This window comes from Oncorhynchus masou, chromosome 5, assembly GCF_036934945.1.
Source record: "Oncorhynchus masou masou isolate Uvic2021 chromosome 5, UVic_Omas_1.1, whole genome shotgun sequence".
NCBI classification, from domain to species: domain Eukaryota; kingdom Metazoa; phylum Chordata; class Actinopteri; order Salmoniformes; family Salmonidae; genus Oncorhynchus; species Oncorhynchus masou.
The window spans coordinates 75,664,317-75,688,940 of record NC_088216.1 but is presented as its reverse complement, the minus strand read 5'-3'; the positions used below and the strand labels follow the sequence as shown (position 1 = coordinate 75,688,940).

Sequence of the window (24,624 nt, the reverse complement as noted above, 5' to 3'; positions counted from 1 at the left end):
TCTTCTGCTTGCTTTAGTGCAGCTTCCACTGGAGCTATCAGTATGGTGTCCTCTGGTGCAGCTTCTTCAGGAACATATTTTACTGGGGCTGGTTCCTCTTGGTAATGTTCTACGGGGAGAACTATTTCAGGTTTTACAGAGGCAACTAGGTCAGGTTTTACAGGGGCAACTGGGTCAGGTACAAGGACTACTGGGACAGGTACAAGGACTACTGGGACAGGTACAAGGACTACTGGGACAGGTACAAGGACTACTGGGACAGATTCCTCAGGGGTGATGGCAGGTCCTTCAGCAGCAGGTTCCTCACGGGCAGGTTCTCCAGAGGCAAGTTCCTCTGGGACAACTGGAACAGGTTCTACAGGGGCAATAAGGGGGGTTAATAGCCTCAGCTACCTCTGTCTTGACTTCAGTGATAACAAAACGGCAAATTCTTTGGTTTGGCCTTTCCAATAGGATCAGGAGATTAATAAGTGAAAATAACATGTGACTGGCAAAATAAAGGAAACTTCAACATGAAGCGTCTTAGTGTCTCGAACTCTATTGGAGTGATGCAACACCATTTTTCCACAAGAAATCCTATATTTTGGTGTTTTGTTGGTGGTGGTGTAAAACGCTGTCTCAGACGCACACTCCAGAATTTCCCATAAGTGTTCAATTGAGTCTAGGTCTGGTGACTATCCCACACACACACTTTAAACCCCATATGCTTGTTTGAGACCCTTCCTTCAAAGTCACTGAGATCTCTTCTTCTAGCCATGGTAGCCAACATTTTTATACATCACCCTAAGCATGATGGGATGCTAATTGCTTAATTAACTCTGGAACCACACCTGTGTGGAAGTACCTGCTTTCAAAAAACTTTGTATCTCTCATTTACCTGTATATTTCAGCATAAAGAAAGTAATTATTCTTAGTGTCCCCATGCTGTCCAAACACAGATGTGAGTATGGTGTGGACGTAGGATTAGCTTCCCTCAATGCAGGGGAAATGGGAGGAGTGTGGAGTGTTAACTCCTAAACAGCTTACATACTTTTATTCTATACAGCTGGGGGTGTTTCTGCTACCAACCACCAAGACTAGAGCATCAGACACTTCACCTGGCAGAATTACATAACAAGTACCACCAAGGCAGGGCAGACGGCTCCCCTCCCCATATTACATTTCAACATAAGGAACTTTCATTTGCATTCAAAATTAAGTAAGGAGTAACCGTAGCCCAGCCATGTATAGTCATTCTGATGACACCCCGAGAACAGCACAGCCCAATGTGGCCCGGTACAAATATTTAGCATACCTAAATAAACCTGTTCCATATGGTTCTGATCAAATAAAAATACACACCAGAGTCAGAGGTCTGAGATATAATCCATAAAGGTTACTATAAATAAACATAACCAAGTCTCAATTGAATACATTATAACTAACTAAACAAATTGACTGAATTCACTAAATTACAAAAAGGGAGTTTCAAATCAAAGCTCAGGACATACAGATATAGAATCCTAATTTGATCCCTTTTGTTGATGAGAATTGCAGGAAATGCAGATGAGCCTGCTGATTTAAATTCACTGAAACCACACACTAACACTTCTATTAACAGTTTAACACTTTATGTAGCCTACTTTTGGCCAGTTAATAGCTTAACCACCGACCAAGCAACATTATGGACTAAACATTAAAATCCTGTTGCTGCAGTGACAATATAGGGTCAAATTAAGATCCTACATCTGGGACATAGGAGGCTCGAGTGATTGATTAGGTGATTTAACACTTCAAAAAATAAATACATTTAACCTCTATTTAACAAGGTAAGTTGGTTAAGAACACATTTCTATTTACAATGACGGCCTACACTGGCCAAACCCGGACGACGCTGGGCCAATTGTGCCCCGCCCTTTGGGACTCCCAATCACGGCCGGTTGTGATACAGCCTGGATTCGAACCAGGGTGTCTGTAGTGACGCCTCTAGCACTGAGATGCAGTGCTTTAGACTGCTGCGCAACTTTGGAGAGCCAAACATTTAGAGTGGTGCCTTATTTACTTGTTCAATCAATCAAATGTATTCATAAAGCCCTTTTTACATCAGCCGATGACAAAGTGCTGTACAGAAACCCAGACTAAAACCCCAAACAGCAAGCAATGCAGATGTAGAAGTATGGTGGCTAGAAAAAACTCCCTAGAAAGGCAGGAACATGGGAAGAAACCTAGAGAGGAACCAGGCTCTGAGGGTGGCCAGTCCTCTTCTGGCTGTGCCAGGTGATTATAACAGTTCATGGCCAAGATGTTCAAACGTTCATAGATGACCAGCAGGGCCAGATAATAACAATCATCACAGTGGTTGTAGAGAGTGCAACAGGCCAGAACCTCAAGAGTAAATGTCAGTCGGCAGCTGGCGGTGGAGAACATAGCTGTACTGCCAGTGCCAGCAGAAGCAGCATCAGAGGAATTCTCATGACTGTCTTCCTGATGTCTTCTCTTACAGTAACTAGACCAACGCCCCGAGCTGAGTCTAAAGGAGCTGTAGCACAACTGAGCTCCCCCACACTACCTTCCCTGAAGTCAGTTACTCACTTCTACCAGTTTGGACCAAAGAGATGGAGCAGAATTCCAAACTGAGCATGAAGTATTGTATGTCATGGAGTGTGAAAGTGGAGGTTCCGTGGGTGTCATGGGGGCTTGACATGTGTTGGGGGCTAGGGGAGGGTCTCCAGGAGCTGGGCGGGGAAAAGGACATGCGTGTCTTGATAAACCTATGATTTCTTACTGTAACCGTCCTGGTAGACTATTCTAGTCCAGGAACGTGTCATGTGGAAAACAACATATGGAGCTTGTCATTGACATGGAAGAAAGAGTTCCAGTATGAACGCTAGTACTAATGTATGATCCTGGAAAACCTTCAGAATTAGTGAACTTTTAAACATTTAGAGTGCACAGAACTAAGTGGAATGTTGCAAGTGAAATAACAAATATTTACCAAAAACTATTTTAGGTAAATGTTTGAGGTTGTGAGCAAGGAGCTGCACTACTGCCATTTGGCCTCTACTATCGGTTATATTCAACACTAACCTTTCAGTTTGGCTCTGATTTGTCATAATTGCTGCAATTTTAACAGTGTATATAGAAATTCCCCTACCCACAACTACTATGGTCTAAACACACTGCAAAAATTGTGTTCTGTAACGGTGATGCAAGTAACAGCTACATCTTATGTTCAAAATATGAAATAATTCACAAGTTGCTTCATGTAACTCATTCAAATACATAAAAAAATGATAAACGCACAACTATTCCACAGTGAAGTTAACATTTTATTTGTTTAAGTGCCATTCATGCATATTGGGGATGGGGGTGGTATCGACAACTCTAATAACAAGTTATTTTACAGCACTAAACCAATACAAAGAGTAGCTGTATCACCTCATTGAACAGCAAAAGTAATAAACCGTGCAATAACCAAGAGGACAAAAAGGAGAAAAAGAAAACAAATACAATAAATGACAAAGACAAAATCAAAAACTGAAAAACATAAAATATATATTATCAACATTGAAACACTGAATGTAGAACCATAGTACAGGTAAAAGGTAGTGTCACAAAAAGCCAACACATTTTCATCACATATATACAATATAGATATATACACATACGGTCTCACCCTCTGATTGGACAATAACAAAATACTCTATTCTTTCCCCTCTCATGAGTAAGACCAACCCCTTGCCTTGATGCCCCGCCCCCAAGAGGAAAAAGGGATGATTGAAAAGACATTTATTTACAAGAAGCACAACAACACACCAGCACTGAATAAAATAGGCCTCAATCAGCAGTACTTCTTGGCAGTTTTCTCCATAATGTAACAAGCGAACAAGGCTTATTTTCTTTTTTCATATCATAGTAATCTCTCTGGCAGGTACATCTCCAGCAGTATTTAAAAAATTGAATTGTCTTTTTAAACAAAATGTACTCACTCGCACGCACGCACACACGCACACACACACGCACACACACACACACACACACACACACACACACACACACACACACACACACACACACACACACACACACACACACACACACACACACACACACACACACACACACACACACACACACACACACACACACACACACACACACACACACACACACACAGTTAAGAGGGTGATCCAGTCATCGTCTTTCCCTTCCTCTTTACCTCTAATCACATACATGAGCTCTTTCCAGCCCATCCCATCTGCTGTAGGGGTGGATTTACTACATACCCTAAGGCTGTCCGAGAGTTTTTCATTAGTGCCTTCATCATTACCAGTGATGAAATGCAACATACAAAACCATGGGCTGCCAAGACTTCCCTATCACTTTTATATCCATATTCTCACTGTGTTCCTCAAAACACCCATTCCTTAGGTGAGTCCCAGAGTCTGCAGCACCCACACTGACTTCAACTAGCAATCAAATGGTCAATTAAAAATCACTACACTGATCTTTTCTCCATAAAGTAGTAATCCTTCACTAATGAAGGGCTCAATGATTGACAATCTTAAGTGATCTTGGCTTTTTAACTGAATGAGCAATCAGACTGTGCTTTAAATGGCTGGCTGGCTGACTGACTGATTTTGGCCATTAAACAAAGACTAAACACTCAATGGGTATCCACAGGCAGGACAATCAGCCACACACAACGCTTTCAAATACAATGAACCTAACCGAAAATCCGGTACAGGTAAAAGTAGCAGAAGTAAGAAAAGGAAAAAGATGGAGGAAAAGAAAGAAAAAAACATTTAAGATCAAAACAATGGGCAGTATTAACGAACTGGCTGCTAAAAGATCTGTGAAACCTTGCAGATATGCCTGGCAGTATAGCTAGCTGTGAGAAGAGCTCGCACTAGCTCCAGCCAAGCTTCCCTTCTTGTCTTCTGCCTCCTGTTTCAAAAGGACAATGGCGGTTCAGTATCTACACATGTACACTGTCACAAGAGACATATTGGTGTCTGGCCCCAGCGGTGTTTATGTGATATTACAAAACAATGTCATGATTTTCAGAAATGGAGTAAAACAAAATCCAGCCAAAGATTTAGTTTATCTAAGGGCCAATAGTGGAGGAACAAATGAAAAAGGGAAGATGAACTGTGCTCTACCCAGACAAAGCTCCCATACAGGTTTAACGCAGCACCATGATGGGCGTTCAGGGCCAGTCTGATTAAGACGACAAAGAGGGACAGAGAGGACAGGAGTGTTTCCAGAACCTCTAGTCTCCCATCCTCCATCTCCACCTGGTTGTTGACCAGGCAGAGCTCATTTCTCAACATAAGAAACCCTACCTGCAAAATGCACATCTGCCTTGAACCCTTGCTTTCATCTCTTCTTTCTGCATCTGTTTTGTGCTCGTTGACAGCATATGCAGATGATTGTAATTTTAGGGCAAACACACACACCTCGTTCCTTTTTATATGGTATTTCAGCTTATTTTCTGCCTTGCAGTGCAAGGCAGACTTACACTGCAAGTCTCACAGCTAGCTATTTGGGAGATCAGTTCTGATGACTTCGGATGTATAGCATCTGAATGAAGAACATTCCTATTGTTTGTAGTAATTAAGTTATAGCAGTACATTTCCTGCATCAGAAGATAACAGGAAAATATCCTACAGTTCATTGTGCTGCATGTACACAGAGTATAATATATGAAAAGACACCTACAGGTGTATACTTGTACTCATTCATTTTGTGTATTAACTACAAACTATTCCCTTAATACACTAGTACAGGGAAATTATAATCAATCTCATTGATTGCGGGACCAGTGGAAGGATGTAGTGATTGAGAATGAGACTACTTTAGGTGACAAAGGAAAAAAAGCCAGACAGGGAGGGGGGGGGGGGTGAGGTCTGGAATTCATCTACCAGTTTCAGTCTTGGAGTATTGGAGATAAAGGTATGACATTGTTAACAGAATAGACACAAAACCACAACAAATACTGCCGGTAATGTTTCTGAATGTACACAATTAGCTTAAAAAAAAGAAATGGGCCAGATGTGTTGGTTAAAGGACAACGCTCTATGATAAAGCATTTGTGTTCTTTATGTGAAGCCTAGTTCAATGCAAAACACCCTGTTCAAAACATACCCTCAGTTATTGTAAACCTTCCTAACAATACACCCACTATTGGGGATCCTAACCTTCCTACCAATACATACACTATTGGGGATCCTAACCTTCCTACCAATACACCCACTATTGGGGATCCTAACCTTCCTACCAATACATACACTATTGGGGATCCTAACCTTCCTACCAATACATACACTATTGGGGATCCTAACCTTCCTACCAATACACCCACTATTGGGGATCCTAACCTTCCTACCAATACACCCACTATTGGGGTTCCATCATCCACCCAAAGAAAACCAACAAGCACCACAGGCAGCCTGCGTTTTCCATAAAATAATAAAAACGAATAAAGAGAGAAACTCATCCAAGAGGCAGCCGAGGCCTAAAGTCAACACGAGAAGGATAACAAGCGGAACAAGTCGCTCAAATCACACAACAGTTACGGAGGAAGCTGGGGGAACTTTGGAAAGCTGCTGGCTGGGAGGGGGATGGGAGAGGGCTGACTGAGGAACGAGGACTGGAGGATTTGTTTCGACATGAACGTGTGCTACCTGCCTGGTCAAGACAAGCACATAAGCCACCACTTAAACATGTCCTAGTAAATATGATTGTCTTCAAAGTAAGATTTATTTTGTATGCTTCATTTTGTTTGTAAAAATGGCAGCACTCTGAAGTCTCTCCCTCTATCCTCCCAAAACAACACCTGCTCTTCTGTTCTGTATCCCACCAGCAACAATCAGTCTCCTCGCAAGAGCGTACAGCTCAGCCTGGCTTCTTCCTCCTACTTCCACCTGCTCTGCACCACCTGACCGTTCCTTATTAGGGGCAGAACATCTAACATTAGACAATGGAGTCCCAGTCAAAGTCATCCTGGATGTCATCAGCTGGCATGCGGTGCATCTGGAAGTTTCTGGGAGAGATCATGTGCTGCTGGTTCATCTGCGCATGGTGTCCTAAGAGAAGAGAGCAGGGGAGTTGGGCATAGTACATCCACAAAGACACACATGCACTGTGCAAGCTTCATTGGTTAAATGTGTAGTTGAATGGGAAATGGACTTGTCGAGGTGTTGTTGTAGTGCTTGTAGAATGTGGAAGGATAGGTTTGATGAATACTTGGAGTGTACCGTAGAGACCATCCCCTTAACTGAGATCTAGTTTAGTGAGTAGTTGTATTGTATAGGGGCTGCCGCTGTTCTGTACCTGTCATTGTGGGACCTGCGCTGCTCATTGGGGGCATGTGGGGGTATCCTGGGGGGCCCATCATAGACATGCTCTGTCTTGAGTCCATGTAGAGATTTCCTGTGGAGAGAAAGACAAACTCATGTATCGCAATCGCAAAATAATATTAGTGCGAGCTAAAACAAGCCACTTCGTCAGCAGCATTATTGCTATATACATTGAGTGTACAAAACATTAAGGACACCTGCTCTTTCCATGACACAGACTGACCAGGTGAAAGCTATGATCCCTTATTGATGTCACCTGTTAAATCCACTTCAATCAGTGTAGATGAAGGGGAGCAGACAGGTTAAATAAGGATGTTTAGACCTTGAGACAACTGAGACATAGATTGCGTATGCGTGTCATTCAGAGGATGAATGGGCAAGACAAAAAATATTTAAGTGCCTTTGAACGGGGTATGGTAGTAGGTCCAGTTTGTGTCAAGAACTGCAAAACGTCTGGATTTTTCACTCAACAGTTTCCTGTGTATGAAGAATGGTCCATCACCCAAAGGACAACCAGCCAACTTGACAACTGTGGGAGGCATTGGAATCAACATGGGCCAGCATCCTTGTGGAACGCATTCAACACCCTGTAGTCCATGCCCCAACAAATTGCAAATTGAGGCTGTTCTGAGGGCAAAAGGGAGTGCAACTCAATATTAGGAAGGTGTTCCTAATGTTTTGTACACTCAGTGTACATTTACATAAAGGAAAATGCCACCAAGTCCAGTGATCTGGAGTGGTAAATGCAATAATAATGTTAGTTGGGATGCAGGTTAGAGGTGAGGAGTCACCCACCTGTGGCCATGTGCTGGCTGGGCTTGTTGGGGTGCATGGAGCCATGGCATACGGGTACGGACTGCACTGCCCCCTGTGGCTGAATGACACCGGTGCGGGCGAAGAACTGGTTGATAGATGAGCAAAGATCTGCGATCTGTGTGGGCTCCAGGGCCCAGTTGTTCTGCTCTGCTAGTCTCATGCTCTCCTTCAGTCCTGCACAGGGTCAAACATACATATCATCAGCCAAGGAAAACAACAGCGATGTACAGCCGCCTCAGCAGCTCACCAGTCCAACCCTTTCAGTAGTACTAGCTGCTAGCCACTGCAAAGAAATGTCTCAACGACAAGTTAGTCATAAAAATCACCGGTCAAATCATCCACACCCCATAAATGTGAAAAGTGGGTGTCGACACTTATCTATGTAAAAAAAATACTTGAATCACATAACTAAACTTTATCGGTGATAATTAAAACCGCCTACCTTGCAATTGTATACTGTAATTGGATCAACTCTGTGACCTGCTGAGCTACACTGTTTGGTAATTAAACTTGAAGGCAGTGTTCTTTAATTGTAGAGCTCCTTCAAATTCAACTGTTGATTGGCAACACGTCAGCACACCAACAAAAAGAGAGAACTCCAATGTGTCTAATGGTGCTCATCATGGGCAATCAGCCATGAAATCATTAGGATAAAATGACTCTGGTAAACACAATAAACAGCTGTTAAAATGTCAGTGAAAAGAACAGGTAGACAGTAAGAAAAATATATTAAACGCAGGACTAACACATTGAAAAATAAGCAGCCTGTATAGTTATCCTATTTGAGGCTGAAATTGGATGTGTCAATGCAACTGCATTTACATAATCCTTCATGGCCGCACCTTGAAAAGGTGAGAGGTCGACATCAGCCCAGTTATAACTGCTGGCAATACGGCAGCTCTCTTTCAGTGCGTCCAGATTTGGGTACCAGTCAGAGGGCAGACCTGTAAACACAGATGGAGCACAGACTATTTTTTAGAGGCTGGAGGAGTCCATGAGTCTCTACATTTCCTGCAACAGTACTCTACTTTGGCCACCGGTAGGAGCCAGTTCCCTCTGAAAAGGTTGCTGTGCTCCAGAGGTACTGTCTGGTGTATGGATGCAGGATTTGCTTTGTTCTCATGACAGCAAACAGCATAAATCAGATGGTGATTTACTGTCCTTTGTCCCAAAGCAGGTATTGGTACTTATACAGAACAAATGTCCAGCTGTGTCTTGGAGGGTTATCCCTGAGTGTATCTGAATGTGTGTGTTTGTGTGTGTGTGAGACATCGGTGTAGAAGAGAGAGGCGGGTCTTACCCGTGTTGCAGGCCATCTGTTGCTGGGCAGGATGGGGCTGGTGAGCCAGAGTCTGATGCTGCTGCTGGGAGGGGTGCTGAGTGTGCTGCTGTGAGTGTTGGGAGGGGTGCTGGGTGTGCTGTGCGTGTTGGGAGGGGTGCGGCGTGTGCTGTGATGGGTGCGGACCATGCTGGGAGTGTGCAGGGTGATGGGGGTGCTGTGGGTGTTGGTGCTGGGTGTGTTGGTTGTGTGGGCCGTGCTGGGAGATGTGCTGTGTGTGGGGCGAGCCGTGGCCCGGGTGGGCGTTCTGGCCAGGGAGATGGGGAGGGTGGGACAGAGGCACCTGGCCACCGCTGCTGGAGTGGTTGTTTGTCAGGCTGTTCTGGGTGCTAATGGTGCCACTGGGTGAGTGCTGATAGGAGCAGGAGGTGTGGGTCTGTTGGGACGATTCCGTTGGCATGCCCATCAAACCTGGATGTCCATATACACACACACACACACACACACAAAAACACAGTCATTATTAGTCCTCTCTGCTTAGAGAATTGAATCACTATTTGATATAAACATACAATGTAAAATAAACTGATGTTACATTGAGACTAAACAGCTGCCATTTTGAACGAGCTAAAGGAATGTCTCAGCAGCACTAGAGAGTCGGAGCCTTTCTTCTGCATCCTGTGTTTCTTTTCACATTTGTCATTGTGCAGCAGCACTGTTCTCTAAACAAGCACGACTGGAGCACGAACATCTGCACACCCAACAGCAATCGTGTAGAGGAGTGGTTCTTAAGAGGCCTGTCCATTTACATGTTAGTCATTTAGAGTTGCCTTCGCCACTGCCTCAGAACACTTACTGAAGTGGTGACAAAGGTGGATCTCTTATCGGCACGACTTACGCAAGCAATTACAGTTAAAGTGTCTTGCTCAAAGGCACATCGGCATATTTTTTACCTAGTCGGCTTGGGGTTTTGAACCAGCTTCACTTCGATTACTGGCCCAACACTCTTAACCGCTAGGCTATCAGCTTTGCCACAGTAAACCTATTTTACTGGAGTGCTTTTAGAGTTGACTCCAGCCCCTCGCCACTGCCCCAGAACACTTACTGCAGCGGTGACAAAGGTGGATCTCTTATCGGCACAGAAAGCCCATTGTCCAACCAGGGAAATACAGAAAGCAATTAGCGCGCAGCCCCAGAATAATAATGCGAGCTCATTACCTATTATCAAAGCCGGTGAATTAGCTCACTGTCTACAGCACCATGGTGTGAAATCCTCTCGCTCGCTTATTTACACTTTTTAATTGCAAGGGCTTGTCTGACTAAGAGATTTCACTTTTATGCACATAAAAAGGGAACAACTTTAAACTAATGAAACTCAGATGATAGATTAAAGGAGAGGAACACTGAAAACATTAGCATGAAATGCATTAGATTTGTGAAAGTAGGCTATACAAGGAAAAGCATTGTCTGCTTTTACCCATAACCCACTTGTCAAGTGCTTTTTGTTCTTCAGTCAATCAGATTACAAACAAAAAGCATTACGTTCTAAAGGGCTGCCATGTTTTGGAGAGCTACACTTGATCTGACTCTGTGCAATAGGCCTTTATCAGGTTTGATGCTGCAATCATATGAAGTGTGTGTGTGTGTATATATATATATATCATCCTAAAGATATAAGGATTAACAGAGTAAGGATTAACATGTTTCATCCCATATAATGAAAGTCCACTGCATTATTCTGCTATGAACTTGCCGACTCTCTTTTATGCTTAGCATTGGGAATGAGGCCAGAGGCTTTAACACACAGTAGACCATGAAAACACCCATAGATTTCCACTACGGTTACTGTCTATTAAATGACTCATTGAAATCACTAAACCTAATTCGCACCAATTCCACTCTCCTTCGACCAGCTGTTAGATGTATACCACCCATATAGTAATCCTGGCATCTTCTGCACGGGTTTACAAACACTACCCGGTGGGGCTGGGCGATATAACCATATATATCGTGTGACGATAGAAAAACGTCTATCATTTATATCGTTGTGTCGCAAATCACACTCTTTGCGGCAATAATTGCATCAATTGGACGACATTTTGCGTTCTTCCTCACGAGTCGCGTGGAAGGAAATATGCAACACAAACAAACATGGAGAGTGAACGTGACACAGAGCTCGTACCTAAAAGAGGGGCTACTTCGGTCTCATGGACGTGGTTTGGGTACGAGAAGTCTGACACGGACCAGAAAACAGTCCCCTGCAAAATATGCCGCAGGCCGGGCCCGACAACAGGCTCAAACACCACTAACCTCTTTTACCACCTACGGAAGAATCATGTGAAACAGTACGGAGAGAGTCTGCGGATGATGAGATTTTGGCCATATCGCCCAGCCCCACTACCTGGTATGCGTCATCCTGCCCTCTTGACGAGCACTCACCCTGTTGGTTGAAGGACTGCCCAAAGACCGACTTGTAAAGGCTGCGGAAGGAGGCACTGAGATCTTCAAAGTCGGAGAAGAGGAGCTGCTTGTCCCTCTCTGGCATGTTGTACTGGGGCTGGAGGGGCTGCTGGAGGCTCATCGACTGAGACACCGGCTCTGGGTGGTTAGTCACCTGGGGATGGAGGAGGAGAGAGAGAAGTAGAGGAGTAGAAAGAGAGGAGAGATAATTAGAGATTTGAGCAGTGAATTACATCTACTCTACACCTAACACTGACAGCTGTGTTCCGTCATGCAGGACAACCTAGCGGTACACACCTCCGTCTAACATACTAACTACAGTACAAACCTATTACCACAGTCAAACACAGACTACAACTTTCACTGGTGAACTTTCACTACACCATGGAACACTGACTCTTGACTGGGAAACATACATTTCAGAGACATCAATGGACATCTGCACATGGACCTGCTGGAGAACAAGAGAGCCACAAACATTTCATGCAAAACATTTTTCTACACTGAACAAAAATAAACAACATGTAAAGGTTTTGTCCAATTTTGCAAGAGCTAAAATGAAATGTTCCATCTGCACAAAAAGCAAATCTCATTTTGTGCACAAATTTGTTAATATTCCTGTTAGTGAACATTTCTCCTTTGCCAAGATAATCCATCCACCTGACAGGTGTGGCATATCAAGAAGCTGATTAAACAGCATGATCATTACACAGGTGCACTGTGCTGGGGACAATAAAATGTGCAGCTTTGTCACAACACAATGCCACAGACGTCTCAAGTTTTGAAGCAGCGTGCAATTGGGATTCTGACTGCAGGAATGTCCACCAGAGAATTAAATGTCAATTTCTCTAATAAGCCACCTCCAATGTAGTTTTAGAAAATGTGGCAGTATATCCAACCGCTGACCATGTGTAACTACGCCAGCCCAGGACCTCCACATCCGGCTTCTTCACCTGCAGGATCGTCTGAGACCAGCCACCCAGACAGCTGATGAAACCGAGGAGTATTTCTGTCTGTAATAAAGCCCGTTTGCCCTCCCAGGTCACACCCATGGCTGTGCTCCTTCCCAGTCATTTGACTGATTTGTATAAAGAACTGGAACTCAGTAAAACCGTTAAAATAGTTGCATAATGCGTTTATATTTTTGTTCAGTACATTTTTTTGTGCAACAGATCAAGGCTTATATTTTAGTCCTGTCCACTAACCTAATTAAACTGCCAAGAACCCATATTGAACATGTATGTATAAGCAGCTAAATATCTGGTGTGTAAAGTGGTCACTCCTCAAACTAAACATCAACTACATGCCTTTGTCTTGATCGCTGCTTGCATCCTTCGCAAAAAGTATTAAAAGAGAAAACAAAATCAACACAAAGCCAATACAATCTATGGCCTGCAAAATGTATTTAAAACAAAAACACCAAAGCCTTGTACAAATAAGCAATCATTGTACCCATGTACAGTAGTGTGAGGGTCAATTTTATCCAATGGTGTATAAGAGTGCAGGCAATGTTGCCCTCTAACAAGACAGTCTAATAACGTTAATGATGAGAAAAACACATATGGAGAAATCACTATTCTCTAACTGAGGCGGTACCTTGCATTTACATGAAGTAGACTAGATGTTTAAGAACAGTATATATCATTTATTGCAGCATCACAGAGGTAGCTTTCAAGCCATACCAGGTTTAACACGTGAAGGACACTAATAATGGAGCTATCACTTAAAGTAGTCTTGCTGTTAAAGTACACTTTCTTTAACACAGCAAAGGGCTTTGCAGACATACTGGTGGGCTATAGTATAGATTGCCTTGCTATAGAATCCAGTCTGAGTCTGCCTGGCTGAAGTGAGGCAGTAAGAAACAGTCTGCTCTCAGCAGCAGCACTGGAGGGACATCCATCTGAACGGATCGATGCAGAGCCTGGAGCAATAGCACCCTGGGAAGCAGGAGGACCCCACCAAAGAAGGGGGCATCACAGGCAGCAGCTCTCTTTGTCTGCTCTTCAAGAGCGTGTGCAACTCTCCCTCAACCCCCCCTGATGTTCTGCGCTAGAGCACCAACCCCCCCGACCTCTTTAGTCTCCCACTGTCTATAGCTCTTCTGAAGGGAAACTCCTGGGTCTCTCGGATCATATGAGATATACAGTAATTAACTGGTCTGGCGCACTGCCCTCAGAGTGGAGCTGATACACTGTTTAAGTTCCAGGGTTACAGCTATCTACTGTGATAAGAGATTGGCGTGCACTGCCTAAATTCCTGTATGTCTAAATGTGATACAGTGACAGTTATTTGTGGTGCTTGTTTGGTTTTAGCTGATGTATAGCTGAGGCACTGTGGTTGGAGATTGACATGCATGTTCTAAAATCAATGGTTTTCAACTGGTTTTGCCTTAGGACCGAAATTGAACAAGGTTGTCTGTCTCAAACCAATATTCACATTGCGAATTTTGTTACCAAAATGCAATCTGGAATTAAAAAAAAAAATCTATAATGCTAGTAAATGTACTAATTAAAGTACAATGGAACAACAGTCCCACCTTTTTAATTATATTTCACCCATATTCTTGATGAAGAATGTTAAGCATGAAATACACAGAATCTTACTGCCAATAGACTACCGATAGGTACCTGCTGCAGGCCGACCCCACGTGGGGGTTCGTGATCTCTGATTGGCTCAAAGTCAAGTTGTTGGCCATCGGCAAGGATTGCGATTCTACAAGTATAATCAGCAGGTTCGTCACTACCGGATCGGCACGCAGCAGGTACCACTTTTGTTCTGGCAAGTACCTATCGGCAGTGAGATTATGGGAGCAAAGAAAAGGAAAAAAGAAGAGGGCATTTTCTCTGTACATCCACGGATCAACCAGTCACACTTCATATGTAATGTAGGCTATGGGATGGTAGCAAGCTAAGTGCACAGACAATGCACACAACACTACATACTATCTAACCACTGTAGCTAGTATTGACATAATTGAATCACAACGGATTAGCTAATTTCCATGAAACAGCTGCCGAGTTAGTGCAGTGTCCTTAGCTATGTAGTGCTAGTTAGAGAATATGCCAACTTGAGCTATCTAGCTAAACATTTGGCTATGGTCTGGCACTGACAGTATAAGATTATGGAGAGTGAATTAAATTGTTTCTTCGTCATCTTGCTAGGTAGTTATCTAGCTGTAGCCATTAGACAGGTATCAACAAGTTTTAAAAAAACAAAATAGCAACATTAGCAATACGCGTGGATATGCAATTACCAAACAACACTATTGATACCTTATGGTTTGGAGTATTTTAACTTTGCTGTGTGAACACAGGCAAACGTTTGACAATCCTATCAGTGTGTCTGAACTTTCAAGCTTACTGGTTTGAGACGATAAAATCAACCAAATCCACTAAATAGTGCTGCTAATAAATATTTTTTGAAAATAATATGATTGAACTATTTTACTTCAGAAGGTTAAATTATTTTAAAATATAGGTTCATTATAATTTCCACACACATTATACCTGGTTTTAGTCGTTAAAGTTCAGAATGGAGTATATTTAATAAAAATAAATTAGATATTTTTTTACTCAATCACATCCCATTCAAAACCTCCCGCAACCCACCAGCTGATAATCGCTGTTCTAAATGTTTAAGAACTGGGATCCTGTAGTTGTTTGTGTTGCTTGGTGTTTAGCAGTGTGTAGCTGTAATACTGTGGTGAGAGGTCGCAGCAGTGTGAGCTCTTACCGGTGTGTAGCTGTGCACGCTGCCCACACTGTTTAAATTGACGGAGGCCAGACTCTGGTCAGACAGGCTGTTGTTAAGGCTGCTTCTTGGGCTGTCACTCCCATCCTGGTCTGGGTTGTATAATGCCACCTGAAATAAGAAGAGGCTGTGTTAGCTTTTCTTGCATACCGCACATCACACAACCGAGAAATACACCAACATGGTTTGACGAATAACTGCATGCCATATACAATCATTATCATTCTGATGGTGAGTCACCATTTGCCCAAATAATGGGTGGGGATGGGTTTTGTTCCATAACAAACTGAATTTGGTTTGTGTGCGTGTGGTTGTGTCTAGGAATTCGATACCTGTGTGTGTATGCAAAGCATTTGTGTACTGGATGTTATCAGAGTGCTTTTTTTGGACTAACAGGGTGGCTGGCCAGGAACATATTTTCTGAAGCTCCACAGCTACCCGAGCCACAGGGGCTCCTTCTGAATAAGTGTCCAGGTAAAGGCTCTTCTCTCTGGGAATGTAAGGGAGGGTGTCCCTTTTACATTTTTTTTTTTTAAACTAAAGGTCACACTACTGGCCGTGTCAGACCCATCTGCTCACAGAGCGCAAATCGGTTTGGGACAACAAAGGTCTTCAATTCAACCGAGACCCTGACCTTTCAATACAGCAATGCAAGCAACCAGAGCACTGCAACGCAACCATCTTCATTATTATCATCTGAAAAGGCTTTGCTAAAGAAAAAAACTGGTGTATTGTGGTGTCACACAACAGACTGCTATTAAGTAGCACTGGTGGTAGAAACAATCTGGTGATGAATATAATTAGATCCGGAGAGAATAGACGTGCATTCATTTTTTTCCATTTTGTGAAACGGAAAGAATGTGTGGAATGGCAGCTATGCGAGCGATGCTACTGGCTGGTGTGTGTGACAGGGCAGGGATTGGCAGCAGCACTAACAGCCTGGATGGTGCTGGTGATGTGTGCTCAGTCTTGCCCAGTGTCCGGTCAGGGCTCTCTGCTCATCAGGCTGAGTGGCTGTGGTCCTGCCTGCACCCTCTCTCCCAGTCCAACACACAGCAGCAGCAGGACATGAAGGCTGCTCTACATTCTGAGGCCAGAGAGAAGTCTAGGCCTGACTGACCTCCAGATCTGAGCTCAAATAGTACTTGTGCTTGATTGAGCTTGCCTGGCACAATGGAACCAATGGAATAATCACAAAAGTGAAAACACGGTAAATCTGTCAAACCAGGCAAGCTTAATCATCCGTTCAGTGTTTGAAAGAGAACATACCATTTGAACCCAGATCTGGCTGCTGCCCTCTGTTCCTGTTATATAGGCAGTCTGAGTACAGCCACTGACTAGTGCTGAGCAATTTACCCCAGGTTTTTTTTTGGGGGGGGGTTATTAAACAACTAATTGCCAAATGTCAGTTCAATTACTTGAATTCCATAGTTGCTAATTACCACATTTCTGCGCTGAAATAGGTAGACTATTTGCCTAATGAAAAACTACAACTCCCTTCAGCCCAGCGTCCCACAGTTGGTTCTTTTTCTCTAGAGAGAAACCAAATCATTCATAAGATACATTTAGTCAAGAACTCTCTGGGATGCTGGGCTGAAGGGAGTTGTAGATTTCATTAGGCAAATGTATGACCTAGTTCAGCGTAGAAACGTGGTAGTTACCTACGATGAACAGAATCCATTGTGTCTGTTCTTCCCGGGGAGGACAGAGACGGCTAGCCGACACAGACCACATGAGAATGAACAACACAACAATAAGAGGGACAGAGACAGTTCTTGAGGTAGCTCTACCCGATTGATAGTTGGAGTAGTTGCTCATAAGCGGTCTTGAAAGTATGCCATATATACTTTGAAGAACTAGTCAAATGATTGTCAGACAACTATGAAGCATACATAAGCAGCTACTAGCTAGCAAGCTAGCCTAGCTAAATAGGATGACTCAAAGACAGTACAGTATGGGGAGCACAGAGAACGTTAGATGTTTGTTTGTCTGGCTAGCTACCTTAGAAGAGAAGAGATGGCTTTAAAGAATGAAAAATAATTAAGCCATAAAATAAAAACCAAGTAATACACACAACTGAAATATTATTTCATAGTAATGTCCTCTTTTTCTATTGATGTCTACCCAATGTGGAACTGACAAATACAAGAGTGTTTTCAATGTTTTGGCAATTCACTATTTTTGGCTTTGGAATTTCCACTAAAATAATTTGTTATTATTTCATAATGCATTTAATGTTGAAAAAGAATCAAAACTGAAATCCGTGATAATTTTTTTATAACCAAACTTGTCCTCAAAAGCACTAATCCTGACACACAGCACTCTCCCTCAGTAGTGTGTCATTGTGGGCTCTCACTCAGCCAGAGAATGACACAAAAATGTTGTGCTTTAATAAGTCAGAGGAGAGTGTGTTGGATCCAGTGTTGTAGTGAATGTGTGGTGGGGGAAGGGGATGAAAGCGAAGCTAATTAGTCGACTCTTGCCTTCCACCACTCAGTGTGGGCTTGGCTCCAGTGTTCATTAGCGTGAAGGAGGAAATCAATGAGCAGCTAAGACTGAGGGCTTAGGCACGTCTGAAAATCAGCACTACAATGCTAATCAAACAGCACGCTGTAGAAAGATAAATGTTACATGTAATGAGCGGCTTTTAGCCTTAAACCACCAATCTATTTTTACTCCCCTCATCCAGTGTGATGATTTCCAGACCTCACTGCTCTGTGGTTTACACAGACCCCAAAGTCAAGACGCCCACTCGACCAAAACTCAGTCATCATGTCTCTCACACACACGCAAAGTCATCCAGTCCCACAAAGACAAGCATGCTCACACAGGCAGGAGCTCCTGCCACAGTAAATCCTGATGCATATTTGGTGCTAGCAACAAGCAGGAGTTAGTGTGTGTTCTATTCTTAGCAGTAAATTAAGTAAAAAGCCAGGTGTGTCTTTTACATAAGACTCTAATCTGTAGCATGAGACTTGGATTATGAAATCAAAGCGAGATTCACCCAGATGTCTTTAACAATGCCTGCCAGGGTTCAGCAGAATCCCTGCTCACAGGATTGAAGAGGGAGAAAGAAAAGCAACGGCAGACTTTTCCTCAGTAAACACACTTCTTCCTACAATCCCCCTTCCATTATCACGCTCTCGTGCCAGACTTCTGTCTCATTCACAACCACTGCAAACAGCTACCTCAGAATAGACCAGAGAAAAATGTTTTAAAACGTGTGCGTGTGTGTGTGTGTGTGTGTGTGTGTGTGTGTGTGTGTGTGTGTGTGTGTGTGTGAGAGAAAGGCAGGGGAGACTTGAGGCACGTCTAACAGACCGTGTTTGGATTCTCACTGGTTCTGTAGCCCTGACACAGTCTCCCATTGGCCTCTCAGAGAAGGCAGGAACATGAGAGATAGAGATGGAAAATAGAGAGCGAGAAAGAGGAAGAGAAAGAGGGAATTCCTGTGGTTTGGCACAGTGCACCAAAAGAGGCGTGGCCAGTTGTATGTTTACAGTGTAACACAGTGAGAAACAAGCTCTCTCAGGAGTAGGGCTCAGATCTGCTGCTGCTTCTCCACTTTATCATAGCAACAGTTACAATCAGGAGAACAAAAGACACACACAAACACAGCCCCGCTGTAACCTTGCCTGAAGCAGGGATGTTCAGAATTTTGGGTGTTTTGTTTTCCATGATTCTTATGTGTGAAATCAAACTGTTGTTATCTATGGAGGATGTCCGTGTTAAATGGCCAACTGAGGATTGAAACCTCAATTTTCACAGCAAATCGATGGCAAGTGATTATTTGTTGAGATGAGAGCAGGGAAGACGTGTGTGTTTTATAGGGGCTCAGCCAAGCCCGTCTCACACGCCAAAGACAGTCCTCCTACTGAAAGGGCAGACACACACCACTCCCTCTTACTGCACAGACACGCGGTTCTATCCAAGTGAGGCCCTAAAATGTATTTCCTTTCAAAATCCTATTTGTTCTTGTCTGGATGTGGGAAACGTCACAACGAGGGAGAATTGTCCTCGTTTTACTATCCATGTGGGGACTTCAGGTCCCCATGAGGGTAGAAGAGCAAGACCACACACACCCTCCTCTTCTCACACATCCCACCCTCAAGTACTCTACCCTCAAGTACTCTTCCCCAAAGCACCCCCCTCCCCCAGCTTATATTAAAAAAAACAGTATTTTCTTTATGCCCACTGCAGTAAATGAATGAGCAACTCTTGCAGGTTACTCCAGAGAGCTGCCCCCACTGGGCCCAGAGGAGAGGGCTTAAGGTTAAAAAGCCTATTTCAATTTCAGAGTGAACAGATAAAGCGGCGGTTTGACTTTGATACTCTGATTAGTTAGAGACGATCAAATGGATTACTTTGTTTAGTACAACACCCCTCGTCACCACAAACGACTTCAATGAGGACTTTAGTGTGAGTCGTCAGGCTAGGCAACCCAACCACATCTCATGGACAGACCAGACCACTGGGCATCTTCCATGAACTTTCAGGTGTGTGTACAGTAGTGTTGTCATTTTTTTATACCTTTATTTAACTAGGCAAGTCAGTTAAGAACAAATTCTTATTTTCAATGACGGCCTAGGAACGGTGGGTTAACTAACTGTTCAGGGGCAGAACGACAGATTTATACCTTGTCAGTTCGGGGGTTTGAACTTGCAACCTTCCAGTTACTAGTCCAACGCTCTAACCACTAGGATACCCTGCCGCCCCATGACACCAGATTTTTGATTTCAATACCAATACCAGGGTTATCATCACAATACTCAATACATTACTCAACTCAAATACCATACTCAACATCAATATCGTATTGAACAGAATGAGTAATCCCCTGTTGTGACGCTGTGTGTGTGTGTGTGTGTGTGTGTGTGTGTGTGTGTGTGTGTGTGTGTGTGTGTGTGTGTGTGCGTGCGTGCGTGCGTGCATATCCATCGATACAGTGTTTCTTGTGCTGTGTGTTACAGCGTGAGATGTACTGTAGTGTGTGAGTGTGTGTGTGTGTGTGTATATCCCGGTTGAGTGCTGCTCTCAGTGAGGAACAAGCTGTGGGTGGGTGGGTGGGTGGACGGGCAGAGGGAGGAAGGAGGGGTCGGGGTGGTGCAGTGTGTGCAGGTGCATGCTGGGTAGTTACCTTGTTAGTCACAGTGTTGATTGCCAGAGTTGGAGAGGCACTTCCAGAGATCATACAGTCCATTCCCAAAGACTCTGACTCCAGAGTATACGGTGTGGAAGCCTGGGGGAGGGAGGGAGGGAGGAGGGAGGGATGGAGGGAGGGAGGGAGGGGGAGGGAGGGAGGGAGGGGAGGGAGGGAGGGAGGGAGGGAGGGAGGGAGGGAGGGAGGGAGGGAGGGAGGGAGGGAGGGAGGGGAGGGAGGGAGGGAGGGAGGGAGGGAAAAGTATTACTTTTATCTAATTATCAAATATAGGACCACTAAAATATTCACTTTTAACTAATTAAGAATAATACATAACCTCAAGCCATAAGTACGAAGGCATAGGTTTTAACACTCATATGTTGCCGTGTTTGTTGAGAAGCTAGTTTTCCTTCCAGGAAAAGGGAGGAATGCAGGTCTCTAGTATGTAAAGTACACCAGGACCATTTATAAATAACAAAAGAAGCAACACCTTTATTTAGGTCACATTTGAAATATTTCCTGAGGAGATGAAGAGAAGAGCCCCCATTGCTCTCTGCGAGTCCCGGGCGCTCCGCTGGGGGAGATAACTCCACCACGCCTGTCTGCCAAAACTGCTTACTGTAAGAGGATTGGCTGGCAACAATACCAATTTTAATTCACGATAAACATAAATGAGATTTCACAAAGTCACAATTTTCTAAATGTCTGAGACTTAATGGGATGCCTTTAAGGCCAACAGTCCTATCTGTGGTACAGGAGGATGGTGTGCATGTGTCATACTAACAACATACATGCACAAACCTGAGAGTGGGAGAATAGTGTGTGAATTCTGTGCATTTGTTTTGCTTTAGGATTACACACCAATGACTATATTTAAACTCATTTACACACAAACACACAGGTGTAGGTACTGTATAGAATGGGATGTGCACCTCTCCCGCCCGCACCCCATCATAGAACCACAGACATACATGTATCTGGTTAACAGAGATGGCCGCCTCGCTTCGCGTTCCTAGGAAACTATGCAGTTTTTTGTTTTTTTACGTGTTATTTCTTACATTAGTACCCCAGGTCATCTTAGGTTTCATTACATACAGCCGAGAAGAACTACTGTATATAAGATCAGCGTCAACTCACCATCAGTACGACCAAGAATATGTTTTTCGCGACACGGATCCTGTGTTCTGCCTTACAAACAGGACAACGGAATGGATCGCATGCAGCGACCCCAAAAAACGACTCCGAAAACGAGGGAAACGTAGCGGTCTTCTGGTCAGACTACGGAGACGGGCACATCGTGCCCCACTTCCTAGCATTCTTCTTGCCAATGTCCAGTCTCTTGACAACAAGGTTTATGAAATCCGAGCAAGGGTAGCATTCCAGAGGGACATCAGAGACTGTAACGTTCTGTGCTTCACGGAAACATGGCTCACTGGAGAGACGCTATCCGATGCGGTGCAGCCAACGGGTTTCTCCACGCATCGCGCCGACAGAAACAAACACCTTTCTGGTAAGAAGAGGGGTGGGGGTGTATGCCTTATGGCTAACGAGGCATGGTGCGATGAAAGAAACATACAGGAACTCAAATCCTTCTGTTCACCTGATTTAGAATTCCTCACAATCAAATGTAGACCGCATTACCTACCAAGAGAATTCTCTCCGATTATAATCACAGCCGTATATATCCCCCCAAGCAGACACATCGATGGCTCTGAACGAACTTTATTTAACTCTTTGCAAACTGGAAACCATTTATCCGGAGGCTGCATTCATCGTTGTTGGGGATTTTAACAAGGCTAATCTGAAAACAAGACTCCCTAAATTTTATCAGCATATCGATTGCGCAACTAGGGGCGGAAAAACCTTGGATCACTGTTACTCTAACTTCCGCGACGCATATAAGGCCCTGCCCCGCCCCCCTTTCGGAAAAGCTGACCACGACTCCATTTTGCTGATACCTGCCTACAGACAAAAGCTAAAAAAAGAAGCTCCCACGCTGAGGTCTGTCCAACGCTGGTCCGACCAAGCTGACTCCACACTCCAAGACTGCTTCCATCACGTGGACATGTTTCGTATTGCGTCAAATAACAACATTGACGAATATGCTGATTCGGTGTGCAAGTTCATTAGAACGTGCATTGAAGATGTCGTTCCCATAGCAACGATTAAAACATTCCCTAACCAGAAACCTTGGATTGATGGCAGCATTCGTGTGAAACTGAAAGCGCGAACCACTGCTTTCAATCAGGGTGTCTGGTAACATGACTGAATACAAACAATGCAGCTATTCCCTCCGTAAGGCTATCAAACAAGCTAAGCGTCAGTACAGAGACAAAGTAGAATCCCAATTCAACGGCTCAGACACAAGAGGCATGTGGCAGGGTCTACAGTCAATCACGGACTACAGGAAGAAATCCAGCCCAGTCACGGACCAGGATGTCTTGCACCCAGGCAGACTAAATAACTTTTTTGCCCGCTTTGAGGACAATACAGTGCCACTGACACTGCCTGCAACGAAAAAATGCGGTCTCTCCTTCACTGCAGCCGAGGTGAGTAAAACATTTAAACGTGTTAACCCTCGCAAGGCTGCAGGCCCAGACGGCATCCCCAGTCGCGCCCTTAGAGCATGCTCAGACCAGCTGGCTGGTGTGTTTACGGACATATTCAATCAATCCCTATACCAGTCTGCTGTTCCCACATGCTTCAAGAGGGCCACCATCGTTCCTGTTCCCAAGAAAGCTAAGGTAACTGAGCTAAACGACTACCGCCCCGTAGCACTCACTTCCGTCATCATGAAGTGCTTTGAGAGACTAGTCAAGGACCATATCACCTCCACCCTACCTGACACCCTAGACCCACTCCAATTTGCTTACCGCTCAAATAGGTCCACAGACGATGCAATCTCAACCACACTGCACACTGCCCTAACCCATCTGGACAAGAGGAATACCTATGTGAGAATGCTGTTCATCGACTACAGCTCGGCATTCAACACCATAGTACCCTCCAAGCTCGTCATCAAGCTCGAGACCCTGGGTCTCGACCCCGCCCTGTGCAACTGGGTACTGGACTTCCTGACGGGCCGCCCCCAGGTGGTGAGGGTAGGTAACAACATCTCCTCCCCGCTGATCCTCAACACTGGGGCCCCACAAGGGTGCGTTCTGAGTCCTCTCCTGTACTCCCTGTTCACCCACGACTGCGTGGCCACGCACGCCTCCAACTCAATCATCAAGTTTGCGGACGACACAACAGTGGTAGGCTTGATTACCAACAACGACGAGACGGCCTACAGGGAGGAGGTGAGGGCCCTCGGAGTGTGGTGTCAGGAAAATAACCTCACACTCAACGTCAACAAAACTAAGGAGATGATTGTGGACTTCAGGAAACAGCAGAGGGAACACCCCCTATCCACATCGATGGAACAGTAGTGGAGAGAGTAGCAAGTTTTAAGTTCCTCGGCATACACATCACAGACAAACTGAATTGGTCCACTCACACAGACAGCATCGTGAAGAAGGCGCAGCAGCGCCTCTTCAACCTCAGGAGGCTGAAGAAATTCGGCTTGTCACCAAAAGCACTCACAAACTTCTACAGATGCACAATCGAGAGCATCCTGGCGGGCTGTATCACCGCCTGGTACGGCAACTGCTCCGCCCTCAACCGTAAGGCTCTCCAGAGGGTAGTGAGGTCTGCACAACGCATCATCGGGGCAAACTACCTGCCCTCCAGGACACCTACACCACCCGATGTTACAGGAAGGCCATAAAGATCATCAAGGACATCTACCACCCGAGCCATTGCCTGTTCACCCCGCTATCATCCAGAAGGCGAGGTCAGTA

The 24,624-nt window shown here is 44.4% G+C and overlaps 1 protein-coding gene across 2 annotated transcripts in view; it reads right to left on the bottom strand.

The window, feature by feature from the left end:
- Positions 1-3,287: 3,287 nt before the first annotated feature.
- LOC135540257 (forkhead box protein J3-like) overlaps positions 3,288-24,624 on the bottom strand; it is a 144,564-nt gene continuing 123,227 nt past the window's right edge. For both annotated transcript variants that reach the window (XM_064966799.1, XM_064966800.1), the window contains exons 5-12: positions 20,783-20,884; positions 15,628-15,756; positions 11,875-12,049; positions 9,457-9,906; positions 8,999-9,100; positions 8,136-8,330; positions 7,315-7,413; positions 3,288-7,067 (exon numbers count right to left, since the gene is read on the bottom strand). In XM_064966799.1, the coding sequence (XP_064822871.1) occupies positions 6,955-7,067; positions 7,315-7,413; positions 8,136-8,330; positions 8,999-9,100; positions 9,457-9,906; positions 11,875-12,049; positions 15,628-15,756; positions 20,783-20,884 (1,365 nt within the window). In that variant the 3' untranslated portion in view covers positions 3,288-6,954. The remainder of the gene's footprint in view (positions 7,068-7,314; positions 7,414-8,135; positions 8,331-8,998; positions 9,101-9,456; positions 9,907-11,874; positions 12,050-15,627; positions 15,757-20,782; positions 20,885-24,624) is intronic.